This window comes from Gorilla gorilla, chromosome 2 (genome assembly GCF_029281585.2).
Source record: "Gorilla gorilla gorilla isolate KB3781 chromosome 2, NHGRI_mGorGor1-v2.1_pri, whole genome shotgun sequence".
Classification (NCBI taxonomy): Eukaryota; Metazoa; Chordata; class Mammalia; order Primates; family Hominidae; genus Gorilla; species Gorilla gorilla.
In genome coordinates, this window is record NC_086017.1 from 75267883 (window position 1) to 75287626 (window position 19744).

The following is a 19744-nucleotide window of genomic DNA, read 5'->3' on the forward strand; positions in this document are numbered from 1 at the left end:
CTGATGGAAAAAAAAAAATCTCAGGTCCTTTTCTTAGGGCAAATCCATGAATCTCTTGAGCAGTTTCAACAGACTGATTGATGTGATGGTCACTTTTTGTCACAAGATACTTCTGCAAAATAGGAAAATTTTCCAGCTTGCTCTGGAGGGGGGTACATTGTTTGGCAATTTCAATTAGCTTTGTTACCAAACTGCTTAATTGCAACAGAGGCCATGCCTGGTACCATATCAAGTTTTACTCCAATATCTTAAATTTAAGAAATCATATAAGCCTTAGAAAACACAAGTCATGGTTAACAACAGCAAGGCGATCGGGCTTCAAGTCCTGCAGCACTGCATTATTCAAAGTGTCTGCAAGTCAGACCTAAAGAAGTCATTTACTGAGGGGTCACGTTTTCCAAAGAGCATGGACATACAGTGAGCAGCCCCATTCATCTCCCATGGAGATATTAAATGTCTTCAAAATCCTCTTGCTGAAAGAGTATCTGAACTGGTCTAAGTGATTATGTGACTTAGAGGGAAAAAAGCTGTTTCCTTGACTATGTCAATTTCTAATGAATTGCTGCCCCATATAGCTATGAAGGGCAGGAGACGCTTGGGCTTTGTTCAGCTATTAGATTTCAGGTTTCGGTGAGGCAGTGCTCACTGTACCAATTGGATTTGCTTAAAGGCTGAGTACAGGAATCAGTTTCACCCACATACACCCCAACCCACACACTATCCCAGTTAGGACAAGCCTCAATTAGAAGTAACTTTTATAGGTCAAGTACATTGGAGATGCAGGAAAATGCAAGAACTGTGAGGCCCTTTAATGAAATATTTTAGTTGGGAACAAGATGTGTAACAAAGCATTGCATTTATGGCAGGGAAGAGTAAGTACAATGGAAACGAAATACATGCTGACCCAGTAAGCACTCAAGTCAACAACTTTCTCACTGCGGAAAATAAATGCCAAGATCCTTTTGCTTTCTCTCTTGTCTGATTCTGGCTATTTCCTATTGTTTATTTATTTCTTGGTAAATGAAGCTCTAATCAGGCTTAGAGTCAATGCAGATGGTGATCTTAATGCAAGCAAACACAACTTGAAATGAATTTTTGAAAGCTGTCATAAAGTTTCTGAGACTGCTTTTTACATACAAGAAACCAGCTATGGATATTTTGGGGTGCCCTCGAGCACACTAAATGTGCTCGGTTCACCCAATTTTTGTCTTGCTTTTGGATTTCACTTCCTGGGTTACCCTGATAACTTATATAGGACAAAAGAGTTTCATAAAAGGGTGTGACTAATAAATGTTGTATTACATAAGAGTGACGAATGTAACCCTGGCCTTGAATCCGAACTCTTTCTTCTTGAATGAAGATCTAGGGGAAGCAATGATCAAAGAAAGAGGGGAGCTCCCATTTGCTCTTCCTGAGGTTTGGATGCCAGACCCCCACTCACACATTACTTCGGCAGCTCTGCTTTCGTATCCTGTTCTATTCTCAACCTCCTGTGGGCCTTTCCCTAGAGCAGTGATTCCTGGATTTCACATTTCATAAGCCAGCAGATTTTGAAAACAGAACTGAGCAATTGATCCTACGTTGCCAATTTTTTCTTTTGTGAACTAAGAAGATTAAAAAGGAGGAGATAAATGATAACAACCTTTTCATAAGAAAAAAAAGAGACACTGGGTGTGGTGGCTCATGCCTGTAATCCCAGTACCTTGGGAGGCCGAGGCAGGCAGATCACCTGACCAGCCGGATCAACATGGAGAAACACCGTCTCTACTAAAAAAAAAAAAAATACAAAATTAGCCGGGTGTGGTGGTGCATGCCTGCAATCCCAGCTACTCGGGAGGCTGAGGCAAGAGAATTGCTTGAACCCGGGAGGCAGAGGTTGTGGTGAGCCGAGATCATGCCATTGCACTCCAGCCTGGGCATAAAAAAAAAAAAAAAACAGAAGAAGAAGAACGTCATTACCTATAAAGGAGAATCTTTCATATTGGAAAATCTTCACTTCATGAAAAACCTACTACTCCATCCTGGTTTTTCTCATTATTGTTTACTGAAGGAACATGCTGTCACAGACCAAAAGGAACACATCTCCTACCACCTTTCCTTCCAGGCTCTTCCTTTTCACCTTCCTTAACCTTTTCTCTACTCCAGACAACTAAGTCAAAGGTACTGAAAACAGGTCTGCTTCAGCCTCTCCTCCACCTCTTTTCTCTTAAGCTCCACTCAATATGACAGAGCAAGGGGCCAGAAAATAAGAAACTCTTCATCAGAACAGGGCAGCGCTGAAGGTGTAACAGACCCTCTTCTTATTCCATCGTCATGACAGTGCTGAGAAGGGTGCAGTCCTACCCATACTTCAGATGATAATCTGGAGGCTCATGGACATAGCCCAGGGCTGGCTCAGGCTGCACTGCTGGGTGATAGCAGAGATCACGCTGGAGACCTTCGCAGCTGACTACACTGCCACTCCGTTACTGAGGAGATGCAGAGGCAACACTAAGAAGAAGTGGGGAATTCTCCAATAAAATTTCTTCAATCCATATTCAACAAAAAATAACCCAGAAGTGGATTTCATTTGTACCTAAACAAACAGAACACAGAGTTTCTAACAAGCAAAACCAAATGGGTGTTGAAGGGGTTAAAACAGTGGTTCTCAAGCACATCTAATTTTGCTCTTTAAAGGACATTTGGCCCTGTCTGAAGACATTATTGGTTGTTAAAACTAGGGAGACGGGGGTGCTACTGGCAGCTAGTGCTAGGTTATAAAACAGCCTTCTCTTCCTCCTTTAGTTACCAAAGTCTACGTGAAAGTTGATTTGCAGATGCAGACAAACTATATAAACATAGAATCCCATTAATTCATGGGCAGTGCTGTTATTTTTTCAATGCAATCATCTGCCATTTTGGTAAGTGGTATCTATGGCAAAAGTAACTACACAGAATGCAAGCCATTTTTAAATTTAGAAACAACAAAAATACCTAAGAGCGTGTAGACCTAATTCCAACTATCTCCAAGCAATTTTTGAAAACAAATTCATGTTTATGTAACTATAAGAAAGCTTTTTAAAACACAGCTTTTACACAGGTTCATCATGCCAAGACCCCTTTTGCATACCAATTGAAAAAATAAAAGCCTAATTAAAAACTCAGGTTGATGAATGAGTGGAGTCAACAGCCAATGCTAGGGAAAGAAAGGGATTCCCTCCATCACAAAGTCATAGCTGGTCCATGTTGCAGCTTCATAGTTATTATGACTGCTATTCTATGACACAGTGGAAAAGGACCTTTAAACAATCTTGCAACAAATACAAAGATCACAAAAAGGGTCTATTAGAATTTTTCATGGCAAAGGTAATACACCAAATGAGATTTCTAGAAAAAGAATTAGGCAGGAGACAATGGGGAAGCTGTGATTAACCACACTGTATTTTTGATGTTTCCTTCACGGCACTCCTCTATAATGAGAGAATAGCACAGTGCTAAAGTTTGTTGAATGAATGAATGAATGACACTTATTGCATATGGTGAGGAACCAAAAATGTTGAGAACATTAGAAATGCAAAAAGGAACACTGTTAACAAGAGTCTGAAATAAGCCCAGGTTACAACTTGGCACACAATAAAGGGCATTTTCCACGTTGCCAGTGGAATCATATTACTCCTAAGGGCTCCAGGCTATTTTTGAAGACATTAAGATTCTACCAGCAAGATGTTTGAACCAAAAAGGATTATGTTCACAAATAGGGGACATGATTAATATTTAAGCAGAAATACAAACAAAGGAAATACCAGGTAAGGTAGAAGTTTTAACTTTACAGGTGACACTGCAAAGACAGACTCAGTAAGCACCATGGCAAATACTTCCCTCCAGATGGTGGTAAAGAACGTGTGATTTCATTTGAGGGAAATGAAGGAAGGTGGGAACATTTTACACAAGGTAAACTCTGTCTCAGATAACGGTTTCAAAAATGCTCAGAACTGAAAAATGCTTCCAATAGAAGTAGGATGATATCTCTTGCAATAAAGAGAAGTTCAACAAAGTGAGGCTGCAAGCACACACTGGGGCCTGTCGGAGGGCGGCAGGGGTAGTGACAGCATCAGGAAGAATAGCTAATGAATGCTAGGCTTAATACTTAGGTGATGGGATGATCTGCAGCAAACCACCATGGCACACATTTACCTATGGAACAAATCTGCACATCCTGCACATGTACCCCTGAACTTAAAGTTGGGAAAAAAAGACTGATATAATGGAGGATGCTATCATAATAATATTCCTCATAGCAAAGACTTTTCAAATGGGAAACATTATCCAAAGTTGCTGACAACTAATAAACTAATTTTCACATGGAACCAAAGTAAGGGTAGGAAACAAACTCCAAAGTTAAGGGGGGAAATGTCTGATGATATATGGTTTCTCTTTTTTTTTTTTTAAGCATAAATTAAACCAAAAAGAAAAGAAAAGTTGCCAGTTACTGGGATTTTGAGATGATGGTGAAAAGAAAGTCCTAGGAAATGGATCCACAACAGGCCTGCACATTCATGCATGATATCCTTGCCTTTCTTGATGTTTTTGTGTATGCTGTCTTTGGGTCTCAAACTCAGTTGCTTTGTGGGCCACAGGCACACAATGGGCAAGAGTAAGGACAGATGTAAGAAACAGCAGGCCAGGGGGAAGCTGGAATTGTTGGCTCCAGCTAAATGCATTCAGATCTGAAAATTTTTTTTTAAGACTGATTAAAAAATACATGATGAGTCATGTCAAATACTGCCCATGGACCAGTTGGTAACTTTAAATCCTTCCTATATTTCAAAGCACTGCTTTAGTCCAGCTGTTCTTAGCAGAGGGCGATTTTGCCCCTTAGGGGACATCTGTCATTGTCTGGAGATGTTTTTGACTGTCACCATTGGAGAAAGGGGGCAGGTATGTGACAGGTACCTACTTAGTAGAGACCAGGGATGCCGTTAAACATCCTACAATGCACAGGAGGAGTTCCCGCAACAAATAACTGTCTGGCCCAAAATGACAAACTGTGGAGGCTGGGGCACTCTGCTCCAGTTCCAGTAGACTGTTGTCCATCCTCCGTACCCCACCATTCACCTCTTATCCAAATATGTATGGCACAGACTCAGACTACATATTACTGACGGTAAAGCTCACTTGTTAGTCTTGCCTCCCTAACTAGATTGTGAGTACTATTTTCTCCTTATTTCAGAACTGTGCACAAACAATATCCTCAGTCCTTCATGAAGAACAAGAATGGGTCAAATGGAAAGAGGCTTGTGGCTATTACTACTAGGACTATGAAATTAAATAGGAAAGCCTCAAATAAATAGAAATTTCAATAGTTTGCTTTTAGAGGGAAAAAGAATGATCAAATCTAGTTCCATCTTCTGCACAGTTTACACAGACTAACCCCAAGGCCTACCCCTTCTCACCTATGTTGCATCCCATCTTCTTCCCCTTCTTAAATACTTCACTCCTGCAAAGAGGGAGTGCAATGAATCCTCCTTTCTCCTCCAATCATTACTTTCTTCCTGTCTTTTGAGTCATCCCTATCCATACACAAGAACGCTGTGGTATCTCTCATCTTCAAAACGAAACAAAGCCCTCTCCTTTGACTCCACACCCCTCTCCAGGACTTGTTCCACTGCACAGCAGATCTTCTTGAACAGCTTACCCCAATCCCTATCCCATCTCCTCCCCTCTCCAGCCTCTCCGGCCCAGCCCGACTGCATTAGTAGCCACACTTCATGGGTCCTGCCCTCAGGGGACGTTATGCCACAGGCAGTGTTTTCACCCCTGCAGGCGTCCACCTCTTGACCCATGAGTGCTGCTAGAATCGCCTTGTGACACTCTCTTCTCTTGGGTTCTGTGATATGACGCTTTCCTGTTCTTTCTCCTATCTGCGCTGGTGGCTCCATCTTTACTGGGGCATCCTGCTCAGTCTGACCCTTGAATGGTGATGTGCCTCAGGGTTCTATCTTGCACTTTTTCTCCCTCCTTCCTGCTCTTTCCCTCAGTAATCTCATTCAGCCCCATGGCTCTAAATAACCTCTGATTCTATCTTTTACAAACTTATGTGACTATGTTCCACAATGGGAAATACATTTTATAACACATTCATACACACACACACACACACACCCACACACATATACACACACACAAGTGTATGAATGTGTTATAAATTGTATTTCCCATTTTATGAAATGTGTGTGTGTGTGTGTGTGTGTGTGTGTGTGTGTGTGTGTGTGTGTGTGTATGCATGTATGCATGCGTGGGTATACACACACAGTAAATATTTCATAAAAAAGGACTTATCTTCAGGGAGTGTGATATACTCTAATGTTTTATGTTTCACTTCCAAGAAAAACACTGGGTGTAGCCCAATACATTGATTTCACAGCCCAGTAATAGGTCACAGCCCACAGTTTATAGAATACTCACTGAGACGATAATGGCTCATAAACGCGTATTTTTCCTGACCTAACCTCACAACCACCAAACCCCACATTCCAGACAACTGCCTACATTTCTGTTTCATTTGGATGTCAAATGGGCTTTCACAATTAACAAGTGTGAGAAGAAACCCTTGATTTTACAGCTCAAGTCCTACCTGTTTCTACCCTAGGATCCACATCTCAGCAAAGATTTCTCCCAGGTCAAAAATTCTGGGGTCATTTTGGCTCCCTCCCTTTTCCTTTCCCTCAGTTGGGGTCAGCAAATACAGCCCACGGGACACATACAGTTTTCTTGGAACACAACCAACCCATTCCTTTACATATCGCCTGCTACAAGGGCAGAGTAGAGTAGTGGGGACAGAGACTGTAGGGCCCACAAACCCTAACATGTCTACCCTTTGTCTCTTTACAAAAAAAGTGTGTCCCTCCACTTTACAGTCAACCTATGGAGCCCTGCTGACTATTCTTTAGGTGTCCCAAGTCCCCCACTGCCGTGATCCTCTGTCTGCCCTAAAGTCCAAGTTGCTAACACTCTTGCTTGAACTACTGCAAAAGCCCTCACAGGTCTCCCCTTCCCCTCCTGTTCCCCTAAAATACATTCTTCATATATATGCCACAGGGACTATCTGAACATGTTACTGAGAGCCTGTCCCTTCACCGTGTGAATCTGGACCTCCCACTGCAAATGGAATTCGAACTCCAGGTCCTGGCCTCCAGTCTCTGACTTCAGCCATCCCCATCCCCTGCTCCCCTTTCTCCAGGCACACAGGTCTCTGTTCCAATTCTTTCTTAGGGTCTTTGCACTAACTGTCCCTTCCTGGTGGAATACTGTTCCCTTCTCTGTGGTCACTCAAGTTTCACCTCTAATCTAGAAGAGCCCCCTCACTGCCAGGCCTGCCACACCTGTTCACTTTACCTGCTCTGATTTGCTTCACAGCACTTTTCGTTGGCTGGCATGATTTTGTTCATTTGTTTATTTTTGCCCTTTCTCCCCTTCCCCTAGAATAAATGCCTCATGAAATCAGGAGCCTGTTTGTTTCATTTGCAGATGACGCTGCTCTATTCCCAGTGCCTAGACGATGACAGGCACGTGATGTTAATGAATTTGTCCCCCAAAAAGAGACAACAAAGCAACTTCTTTATATTCAAATTCCACACTTAAATAAAAGCACAGAATAATAATTCTACAGCCTGACAGCCAAGGGAATGAAATTCTACCACTCTTCCAGAAAGGGGAAGGGATGACACCACACCTTAATGAGAATTATAAATCACACACGAACACATTTGTAATAAATAATGCATATAAGTAAGTAACTCAATGCATTAAGTTTACCTTCAAGGAGAATGAGACATTGCTTTGTAGAACAAAAGTAAAAGTTTTATGTGTGCCAACCACTTTGCATTGTGAATATAACAGAAATAAAACTCAAATCATCCAATAAAGTCTGAGTTGCATACAAATGTTAAATAAGTAAAGCTTGCTTAAGTTTAAAAACCATGAGATCAAAAATCCGTAAAGAATCCAGAATTCCTTAAGATGTGAAAGTGAGGAATAATTTTTATGCATTATATAATGAAAGACAGAATCAAAATAGAAACATTTTTATATTTATCTCATCTCTTGCTGTAAGTCATCTCAAATATAAATGTGACCTGTCAGTCTACAAAGAATTCTCAAATAAAATCCCTGATAACTTTAAACCATGGCAATAAATCAAAATAGCAACTTAAAACTGCATTATGAATAAAGGCCAGAAGGCTCCTTTAATACCAAATTGGAATGCCATCCTGTTTAGCATGGTGGAAGTGCTAGAAAATTTGCTAATTTTAACTTGAACAACTTTTAACAGCTAGAAGATGTTAGGCAGCACGTTGGATGTGACAAGAGGACTCAAATTACAAAATTATTAGAAAATACAAGCACCACAGATAGTGGTGAGTGAGGTCAATGAGTTTGAGATACTGAATCAAGGAATCAGATAAATACACCAAGGAGACTTCAAAGTCTCCCCCTTAAAACAGACTTCTGACAAATTGTAACTTGCTGATAGCTCATATGGCAGATTATACATATTTGATATATAAAAATTTTAGTTGAGTTTTTCTTGTGTTTTGAGGTTTCTTCCATTTTTTAGATTAAAGGTACTTTAATGAAATAATAATTTAATTTAAGCTCCTTAAATAACATCAGTCTAGTATAAAAGCTGAGATGCTTCCCAGCCAGGTGGAGGTCCTGTAACCCGCTTATAAACTTGATGACACCATGCCAGGATTGAGAAAGTGGAGATTGCCCCCAAGCACTTATACTTTACAAGTCTTAAATCCTCTGAGTGTGAATTCCTTGCATTCCCTAACATCCAGTTAACACATATAAAGAACTCAGAGCAGTGACTAAACATGGAAATGATGTAATAAACAGGACCTATGTTTATTACTCTCTGCATAAAAATAAATCCATTAACTATGCAAGTGCCTTCAATTTCATATTTTTCTTCTATTCAAATGTATAAAAACAAAAGAAAGGGTAAAATAAAGGATATCCAGCTTCTCACTTCTGAGGGTGAAATAATTAAAATCTCTAGAACTGTGCTGTGTAACAGTACTTCCTGCAATGGTGGAAATGTTCTCTGTCTACACTGTCCTATATGGTAGCCACTCGCCACATGTGGCTATTGAGCTCTTGAAGTGTGGACAGATGGACTGAGAAACTGAAATTTAAATCTTACATAATTTTAATCATGAGATAGTGGCTACTTGACAAGATGCTGGAGAACAGGCTTTGGAACCAACATGATTCACTGACATGAAGCTCCCACATCTTGGCCTACGGACACAATGAACAATGCATCTACTAGCTGTTTAGGGCAGCCTGTGAACAGAGCACACAGCTATTGCAAACAAACAGACCTGGGTTCAGAGTCAGGATCTGAACCCTTTTAGCTGTGTGACTGGGGGGTGGTCAGTCTATTATAATGCTCACAACCTCAGAAAGTTCTCTCAGGATTAGCACTTATGAAATCAAAGGGTCCTGCATTAACTCATCTTTTCATTCAATGCAGATGATTTTCTGAATACCTATAATGGACTAGGCACCATTTTAGGCAGCAGGAATAAAGTAGTGATTGCAACCAAGTCCCTTATCTGAGGGGGATCACAGGTAGGTATAGTACATAAGAAAGATCACGAGAGCAGACAGTGATCGTGGGAGATGCTGCTTGATTTATGAGGAATGGTCACAGCAGACGCCTCAGATGAAAGGGGATGAAATAACCTCCAAGCTGAGGCCTGAATGATGTGAGGGAGGAGGTCCTGTGGCTACCTGGGAGAAGAAAAATACAGACAGAAGGAGATGTAAGTGCTAGGGCCCTGACACAGGACTTTGGAGTTCACGCTTAATGATGGGAACATTCCCTTGGCTGGCAGTCCTCTGACATGAGGACTGCCTTGATCTGATGTACTTTAAAGCACTGTAGCTGGAGGGCAGACTGGAGGAAGCACTGAGACCTGTTGCGAGGCCACTGCAAGGCCAGGTGCCCTACAATGGGTGGTAAAGGCCAGGGATGGGGTGAGATGTAAACCAAGTTTGAGTACACTGAGAAGGGAGAACTGGCAGTATTTGCTGATGGGAACATATAGGACTCCAACATTATTAAGATATCACTCTATACACAACCTGAATTCCCCTTTCTGGGGCCCTACAGCTCAATCTGAGACATTGTGGCAGTCAAACACTTAAGCAGTATAATGTACAATTCATTCTCTGGTCCAAGACCAGAGGGCAAAGAGGAGAAGTGCCTGATCACTTGGGTTTAACTCTCTGTGCATGGCTTACCGTGGTTCTAATTATGATGGTTTTGTATCATTTCAGAAACACACACGTGCGTGCACACACGCACACACACACACAGAGAAGAGCTAATGCTAATGATGCACTTAGCTAACGAGATTAGATACTGCTTTCTCTGTTTGGATCAATGACGATTTAATGAACTAAACATCATCAGTAAATTTTGATGAGAATTAAGAGGCATTACTCTGCCCATAGACTTCAGGATTTACTCATTTCTTTATGCATAAGATACAGTCCTCAATAATTATGGTACTGGAGCAATTTCTTGCCTGTAAGGCAGGAGGCTTTTGGGCAGAGTGTTTAAGCACTGTCTGGAGCCAGTGTTCCTAGGTTCCAATCCTAGCTTTGCCACTAACCAGCTAATTTGGGTAAACCACAGAAACTCCCTGGGCCTCAGCTTCCTCTTCTCCAAAATGGAGCTAAGATTGTATTTACTTCAGAGGACTCTTATGAATTATGATATGTAAAATGTCTAGAAGCATGCCTGGCACATTGTAGAAGCATTTATTGTTTTCATTCCAAATCTTATGCAGGTTTTCCCAACTAAAACAGAATTTTCTCCTTTGCTTTATACTAATTTATACCAAATTAAGTTGTGGGAAAACAAAAACAATTCCTTCTTGTATTTTGTCCTAGCATAGAAGCTAACAATCACTGCCTTCATTTCACAAGGATCCAACCCATCATCACATTGCAAATTGGTGGCAGTTTCAATGTGGTTGCAACAATGAAGTCTTGAAAGGTTTTATTTACCTTCTTGGGCATGTGTGTGTGCATGAATGTATGTGTGTGTATTGCATGTATCATGGTAACACAGCTGGAACATAGTAAGCACTCAGGAAATGACAGTAGTGACATTATCATTATCATCACCGCCACCATTTTCTTATCTAAGTTTTGCCTTTTAACTCTCATTATCATTTTTCTAGAGTTACAAAGTGTGCTTATAAAGCTAGAGGATTAATCTTCCATTGTGACTGGTGGATCAAGTTTAATTTATTCAGCTATGATTTACTGAGACCTTATCACTTGCCAGGTTCCCCAGGAAGTGCCAGAGACACAAGAGTAAGAGTCAAACACATTACTGCTCTCTAGGAATTTTAACATTTCATGAATTTATAATCAGACCCTGAAATTACTTAGTGGCCTGACCAAAGCATTCAGTATATGGTTTGTGCAAACTAGAAAGGAAAATTTCACTTCCATTACTGTTGTGATCACCAAAAGCCAGTGGGAGACGGCACTCTAAATGAGCATCTCCAATAGCAAGTCCCCTTTCTATTCTCCTCGGAAGTAGAAAAATGTAGAATGTGGGAGCTGAAATGGACCTTAGGGAAGACTGAAAAGTCTGTCACTTACAAAACAGACTTTAAAAGATGAACATTACTCAGAAACGAAAATATTCAAATAAGCTTTATAAACTTATTTTCATCCAACTTATAGGTCAAAGAATCAAAACTAGAAGGGACCGTAGAGGCAGAAGCCTAACATTTTTTGCAACTCTGGTTGTATATCAGAATCACCAGTGGTACCTGGGCAACAGAGTGAGACCCTGTCTCTACAAAACAATTTTTTAAAAGAGATTAGCCTCACAAGATGGCACATGCCTGTAGTCCTAGCTATTCAGGAGGCTAAGGCAGGAGGTTCACTTAAGCCCAGGAGTTTGAGGTTGTGATGGGCCATGATCATGCACTCCAGCCTGGGCAAAAGAGCAGGACCCTGTATCAAGAGAAGAAGAAAAAAAAAAACCTACCAGTAGAACTTCTAAAAAACAAAAAAACAAAAAAACACACATGCCTAAACATCATACAATCTGTATGGCCCAGCTAGAACTTTTTATAAAAAATAAAATATTAATGCTTCCCCACCCAATTGCCACTATTGCTTTATCATGTGATGACTACTACGTCAGGAATTGGCACAAATGCTACCTTATTTAATCTATGTACATCATGCCCATTTTTTTCAGAAGTCTAACTAAGCTCAGAGAAGGCAAGTGACTTGCCTAAAGTCACAATGGAAGTAGAGCAGAAGCCAGGATTTAAACTTGCATCCTCTGTCTCCAGAGTCCTGTGGTCTTTCCTCTATACAACAATAAGGTCATCCCTTGCATAAAATTTGAGCCAGAATGGAGTGCCTGAAAGATTCTCTAGCTCAAAACATTCATCTTTTAGATTAAAAAAATAAGTGTCAGGGTAGAAGTAGTACCCTTCTGAAGCATATGCAGAAGCTTACGGGCAGAGTTTGTACTCAAGGTCAGCTCCTGGTATCCCAAGTTCAGTTTTCTTTTTAATACATGCCTTCTCTCAAAAGTAAAACATAGGATCTTCACTTGCATACAGTGCTGCCAAATCTTTTCTTGAAACAGAGTGTTGTGACTCAACATGAAATTACATCTTAAAGAGTGTCACACCTACTGATAGGTGTGAATTTGCCGAATATCAAAAATATTTGACACAGAGGGGCACAGCTGGTTACGCTATCTACATGAGCCTTTTTTAAAAAAGTAAAAAATCCTTATGGGACAAGTTCGATAGCTTTTACAAATTAAAAATAAAAATCCACAAAGTAGTTTGATTTTCCAAACACTTCAAAGAAGTCTCTAGATGCACACTGATGTCAGGTGACAGGATTTCTGAATGCAGATGCTATGTTCAAAATAGAAGGGTAAAAAGCACTTTCCTGACTGGACAGCAGAGGGAGAAGGAGTAAGGACACACAATTGGAAGAGCGGAACCAGACACAGGAGGAGCTGCCCTTTAAAAACCTGAGTGATCGACTGGCAAGCAGGGAGATGTTGATGAAGAGGAGATTTGTAAGCAAATCAGGACTGGTCCCGGCTACTTGGGAGTATGGATGAACACTGCACAGCAGCTCTAAGCCTGACTCACGAAACTGTCTGACCCTGGACATTTACAGATGATATTTCAACCTTCAGCTCGATTTCCAGATGAGGGAAGGGGGATGGACTAAAAATACTAAAAATGAAATGTATTAGATCTTGACAAGAACAAATGTCAAAAATGAGCTCTAGAGATGAGGAATGAAAATGGGTGCTACAAACATAGCAGCCAGTTCTGTCCCAGAGTAAAAATGGCCCGTTCTTTAAAGCATAGAAAGCCACAACCTCACGAGAGGAATTCCTGAGACTCATGGAACAGTGTAGATGAGTTTATCAGCCATCTTACTAGCAGTTACAAAATAAACTAGATTCATTAGAAAGAATCGGTAAAGTGGCCATTTACTTTCTCATTCAACCTAGCTGTTGTCTTGAAGCACCTTCATCAAGCCTTCTCAATACATCCCCACTACACAGAAGAGATGATTAAATGTCAGCCCTGATTCAAGCAACTAATGTATGGCAGAAACAAATATATTTATATGCCTTCCAGAAAGATTAATAGTATCCGGTGCTAGCCTGCCAACTGCAGATGTACAAACTTTCTATCCTATACATAAATCAAACACAAGACATATGGTGTATTTTAAAGATTGCTGATGTCACAGTGATTTTAAATTACTCATGTTCTGAAATAAACCATGTAGATGTTGATGAATATGGCAATATATTCCGGATTTTTCATATAAATGTTATAAAATGTAACAGCATTAATAAGAAGATGGCATTGGGAATTAAGAAGAGAGAATGCAAACATATTTAAAATCAAGGAGTATAGTCAGGTATGGTGGCTCATGCCTGTAATCCTAGCACTTCGGGACGCCGAGGCAGGTGGATCCCTTGCGCACGGGAGTTCGAGACCAGCATGGGTAACATGGAGAAATCATTTCTACTGAAAATACAAAAATCAGCCGGGAGTGGTGGCATGCACCTACAGTCTCAGCTACTTGGGGGGCTAAGGCAGGAAGATCGCTTGAAGCTAGGAGGTTGAGGCTGCAGTGAGCTGAGATGGCACCACTGCACTCCAGCCTGGGTGACAAAGTGAGACCCTGTCTCAAAAATAAAAATAAAAAATAAAATCAAGGAGTACGTTTCTATAATCAGTTGTTTGCTGGCGTAGGCAAATTCATTACAATATGGTTCTAATAAATGTGTAAGTTAGTTGGCTATAATGAAACTTTATGTTTGGTCTCCTTAGAAGTGAATCTAATGGGATAATAAACAACACATCAATAACAGAAATGAGAAAGAGGATAGATGAGTTAGGAGAACAAGGTGGTTTGTGTCTGTCAAATGAGCAGTGGCTGAATCAGAGGTGCACCTGATGTACCAAGAATTATTTGAAAGTTTCCAGGTTGTCAGCCACAGTATTAAGCAATTATACAAAAATCAGTGTTATTCAGTTAAGTAGGGCAGAACATTGGACTGGAAACCACAGAGCCAGGGTGAACAGCTCAGAACTACTGTGGGGTGGCACCTTCCTACCTCACAGGGAAGTGACAAATATCAGTGGAGAGGCACGTGCAGGTATGAAGGTGCTTTGTGTATCACTGATTCTTCTATAAGTGCCAGGTTTCATCATCACCATCATCATTATTGTCATAATCGTTCTTATACCCAAGTCATTTCCTACTACATACATCTTGGCTACTGTTTAAAACCAGTTCTCTGAGCAGTCAAGTGATCTAGGTACAAGAAGAGACTTGAAAATTAGTTGGTGGAAATGACATTTTTAAAAAAATAAAATTTGCACAATGCCTTTTATAACTGCTTAAGCCAGGCTCATTGAGCATTTCAATTCACATAGACAGCTACTCTGTATTTTGGGTTTCCTTCAAATGACCCCAGCCATTCTGATCGCAGAACACACAGGTTCATGAAAACATGAGAATCTGGCTGCTGTGACACAAATGAGCTCCCCTGTTGCAACAAACCAAAAGGAAGTCAAAGTCTGGTTCTTGATCTCTTTGAATATGTTGTTCATGAAACAAATCATGGTAGCAAGGATCAGGGAAACAGCCATTCTCAGGCCCACTGTGTAAAACTATCAGTCATGACTAATCACATATAAGTATATATTCCAGGAGCAAGACATTTCAATATGGTGGAAAATATTGCTCAGTGTGACGTCCTGTGTTTTCTGGTGAGGCAGAGAGTGGGATACGGACTCAAGGAGAAAGGAGGAAGTTTAATGCCTCGAGATTTAGAATAACCCAGATCTCTGAGATCCTAAACTACTAAATGTGAGCATGTTGAAGGAAGTGTTTAATATGACTAGCAGACCTCTTGTTTCTGCCAAATAGAAATAATCACATACCTATTCACTTAATACCTATTCATTCATAAATACCTAAAAGGAGTCAGGTGTTGTGTTAAATGCTGGGGATAACAGCTGTCCACATGCATACATGGGCCCTGGCTTTATGGAGCTTTATATTCTAATGAAAGACAAATAATGAAAAATAAATAAAAGCATGAAATAACGTCTTATGCTAAAAAGGTGATGATGATCAAGGTTATGAAAAACTGTGATAAAGATTATATGGAAGTGTTGGGAGCTACTTTAGATAAAGTGATGGGAGAAGCCCTCTCTCATAAGGAGACCTGAATGAGACTGAGCCAGCTGGAAAGAGCTGGAAAAGGACCATTCCAGGCAGACGGGACAGTAAATATAAAGGGCCTGAGGCAAGAAAAGGCTTGAAGCATTAAAGGAGCTCCATAAAAGCAGCCAGTGTGGCTAAAGCACCAACAGATGGAGGACAGGAACATGAGACAAGTTTGGAGTGACCATAGCCACATTTTGTAGGCTATGCAGGCCAAGTTCAGGAGATTTAAAGGATAAAGGTTATTATTTTTTATATATATATTAAAAAACTTTTTAGAGAATGGGGTCTCAATATGTTGCCCAGTCTGGACTCAAATGCCTGGGCTCAAGTGATCTTCCTGCCTCAGCCTCTCAAGCAGCCAGGACTACAGATGGGTACCACCACACCCAACTTAGGTTTTTAAATCTTAACATTTTAAAAAGGCACAATCTGATTTCTGTTTTAAGGTATCATTCTAACTGCGTATGTCTGTCATAATGTACAAACCACAATTTTTATGCTAAAGAGGTTAGTATTTGGAGAAATCAGTGGGCATTTTGAAACATTTAAATAAATTTAAAAAGCCCCCAGTGGTCATCTGAAGATGAGTAAGTTAAGCAATGAATTTGGGACAAAAAAAAAATTCAAAGAACAAAACAAACCTACTTACCTCCTCGTTGCACCAACAATGTGACCTCACTTCCCTTAGGACACTCAACCAGCATATCCACCACTTGGTTGTGAGTTAGGGCCTGCACGTTCTTCTTATTAACTTCCACTATGAGATCCCCTTCTTTCAGGCCTCGGCACCTTGGGCTGTCAACAATCTGTTTCACTCTTTGGCCACCTCCACCAGGACTGTCTGCGATAGTAAAACCAAAGCCCATTGGCCCTTTGACAATATGAACAGTTATGAGTTCTGGCTGAGTGGCTATGGAGGAAGCCAAAGAAACAGTGTCATTAGGATAACCATGAGAACTATTTGAAGCCACGTCCGCTGGGCTGCTTGGCCTGGCATCCTTCATGCCATTGACTTTGCCTGTTTTACTACTGTGGCTAGCTGGTGAATCGTAGGTCTCTTGCCCATTCACAATAATTGGTTCTTTATCCAAAATGGCTACCGAGGTCACTAAACTTGTATTGGGGTCATCTGGATCAAAAGGCAATGGATAACCTCGGCAGAGTTCAAGGTCCACGCTGGCACCAATGGGGATGGACTGGAAGATCTTCACAACTTGAGCATGTGTGTGTCCCAAAACACAGGTGTCATTCACACTTACAATCACATCCCCTGTAGAAGGCAAGAGTGTGGGGGTTAAGAAAACAGCACCCAGAAAATTGCCATCAGTATTATAATATCTTCCACTAATATAAAGCTGAACTGAAACTGCATGTGGGTGTGATACTATAGGGTATAAAGTGCTTCTATTACTGATTTTAACAGCTAATAAAGTGTTCTTTCAGCACCTAGTGTCTTCCCTGCTAATGAGAATGTAATAATCACTCACAGAACATTGGAGCTTTCTCCTAAAAAAAAAAATCTCACTGGAGAAATCCAAGTTTAGAATTCATTTATTTAAATGGGGATCTACATTTTTTAGTAACTTATTGCTTTACTGTACTCAAACAGTTTCCCAAAGTGAAAATGACTTCACAGGTTTTAATCTGTCCCAAGGGATGAATTTATATAATGTGGAGACCTGGCTCATTCTCAAGGTGTTTAAAGGTGTAAACATGTGCAATCATGACGTTGCTTGGTCTTGCTCAAACAAACAACATCATGATTGCACATGTTTATCTCCTGGATTGGAGTCTCACCACACAGAACACACTAAGGCCATGTTGACGCTACCTGTTTCCATCTTGCCATCCAATGCAGCAGGACCATCTAGGACCAAGCTCTTGATCTGGAGAAACTCATCAGGTTCATCCCCTCCAACCACCGTGAAGCCAAAGCCACGACTGCTTTTCCGCAGCTTTGTGTGAATGAACTTGCCTTTCAACTCAGAAGGGTTTCGTGTAAAAAAGGGTTTGCCTGGATTAAAATAAGAAACGCATAAGGAATGTCACCGCTGGTGAAAAGGAGAATTAAACAAGATTTGAGACAACATATAGATAATTCTTCAAGCTTATGCCCTAGAGCCTTTGGGCATATAGCATCTTAAGAAAGTCCTCTCTTAATTTGAGGAATAAGGATGTTCCTAGGCCCCAGTGTTGATGGAGGGAGGTAAAGCATTGAGTATGTCAACTCCAGGGTCCAAAAGAAACTACAAGAGAGGGATGAAACTAGTCCCTGTCAGGTGACACACTTCTTGGTTTCTATTCATGCACTTTGACAGGAATTGAGCTGCCACAAACCCCTTCACAGAAAATGGAACTGGTCTGTTTTATGTCTTTTGTTTTGTTTTAATTTTATTTTGCTGTATGGCTTCTGATGTGCTGCTTTGGGCCTGGCTTCCACTTGAAAAACCAACAGAACAAAAACTTAAGTTTTAATCAAACGGAAAATCCAGGCTGAAAATGCACAGATAATACCAGAAAACATATTATAGTCACAAATAATAATTTGACAAAAATGTAGAATGACTATTTTCAAAATTAAGGGTCATCACTTTGAATTGAATTCTAAATTCAACTGATTTTTTCCTATTTATCTGCATCTTTTATTAAATTTGTGATATAGCCAACGCATGCCTACGGCTAAGATTTACTGTTTAAAACAAGTTTAGGATATTTGTTTAAAAAACACAAACCAAAAAAACAAACAAAGAAACCCCCCCCCCCACACACACACACAAAAATCCCTAAACTAAGTAGTTACTAAGAGTAGCCACACAGCTCCAAATTCAGCTGTCTTATTTAAAATAAATTAGGCTGGGGGTGTGGTGGCTCATGCCTGTAATCCTAGCACTTTGGGAGGCTGAGTCAGGTGGAGCACTGAGGTCAGGAGTTCGAAACCAACCTGGCCAACATAGTGAAATCCTGTCTCTACTAAAAAAAAAAAATACAAAAATTAGCCAGATGAGGTGGTGGATGCCTGTAATCCCAGCTACTTGGGACGCTGAGGCAGGACAATCACTTGAATCCAGGAGGTAGAGGTTGCAGTGAGCTGAGATCGCGCCATTGCACTCCAGCCTGGGCAACAAGAGCGAAACTCTGTCTCAAAAAAATAATAAAAATAAAATAAATTTACAGATAGAGATATCGCTAAATTACTTCCAAACATGCTACCTAAGGTTTTATTGAGTTTTCTTGATACATTCACAAATAACATTTTGAACATAAACCAAAACGTTTTCTTTTGGGTTTTACTAGGCACTTCTCTGTAATTGAGAAACTTATTGGAACTTCTCTGATTATCCCAAGTAGTAGACCTAATTTCATGAGCAGCTTCTTTCATCTCTTCTAACTTTACTTACTTCTTATACCCTGTCCTTGCCACACACAGCTTCTCCATCTGCCCTGTTTCTTTTCTATCAAAAATGTTATCCAAAACAAAAAGAGAGAGAGAAAGAGGGAGACATTAGGCCCCTACATCCCTGCACTAGGAGCCTGGCACCTAGGAAAGAAAGTTATTTTTGGTTAGTTATATCTAAAAGAGTTTAAAAGGTCTCTGGGCATGCATACAATTTTTAATTGCATATTTTAAAAGTTTCTGGCTCTTGCAAAGAAGGCTCTTTTAAATTGCCTGCTATCAGAGGTCCTTTCACTAACCTGCTCTCTAGCGCAGTCCCAAAGCTTATTGGAAGGTTGACAAACTACAGCCCTGTCATAGTGGCTAAAGAAAGGCAAGACTTACAAGGATTCGCCACGCAAAGTCATCTGCCAAGGCGTTGGGAGGGTGGTGTCACTTGCACCAAGAGCTTTGGGGAGACAGCTGCCAAGACAATTATCAGATGGAAATTGAGGTGAGGTAAGATAACCCCCAAAGTTTACTTTAGGGGGAGGA

At 40.5% G+C, this 19744-nt stretch overlaps 1 protein-coding gene across 36 annotated transcripts in view; it reads right to left on the minus strand.

Annotated features, from left to right (window-relative positions):
- MAGI1 (membrane associated guanylate kinase, WW and PDZ domain containing 1) overlaps window positions 1-19744 on the minus strand; it is a 666590-nt gene that overhangs the window by 58231 nt on the left and 588615 nt on the right. For all 36 annotated transcript variants that reach the window (XM_055383931.2, XM_063703895.1, XM_019023923.4 and 33 more), the window contains 2 exons: window positions 17648-17830; window positions 16466-17086 (listed from right to left, as the gene is read on the minus strand). In XM_055383931.2, the coding sequence (XP_055239906.2) occupies window positions 16466-17086; window positions 17648-17830 (804 nt within the window). The remainder of the gene's footprint in view (window positions 1-16465; window positions 17087-17647; window positions 17831-19744) is intronic.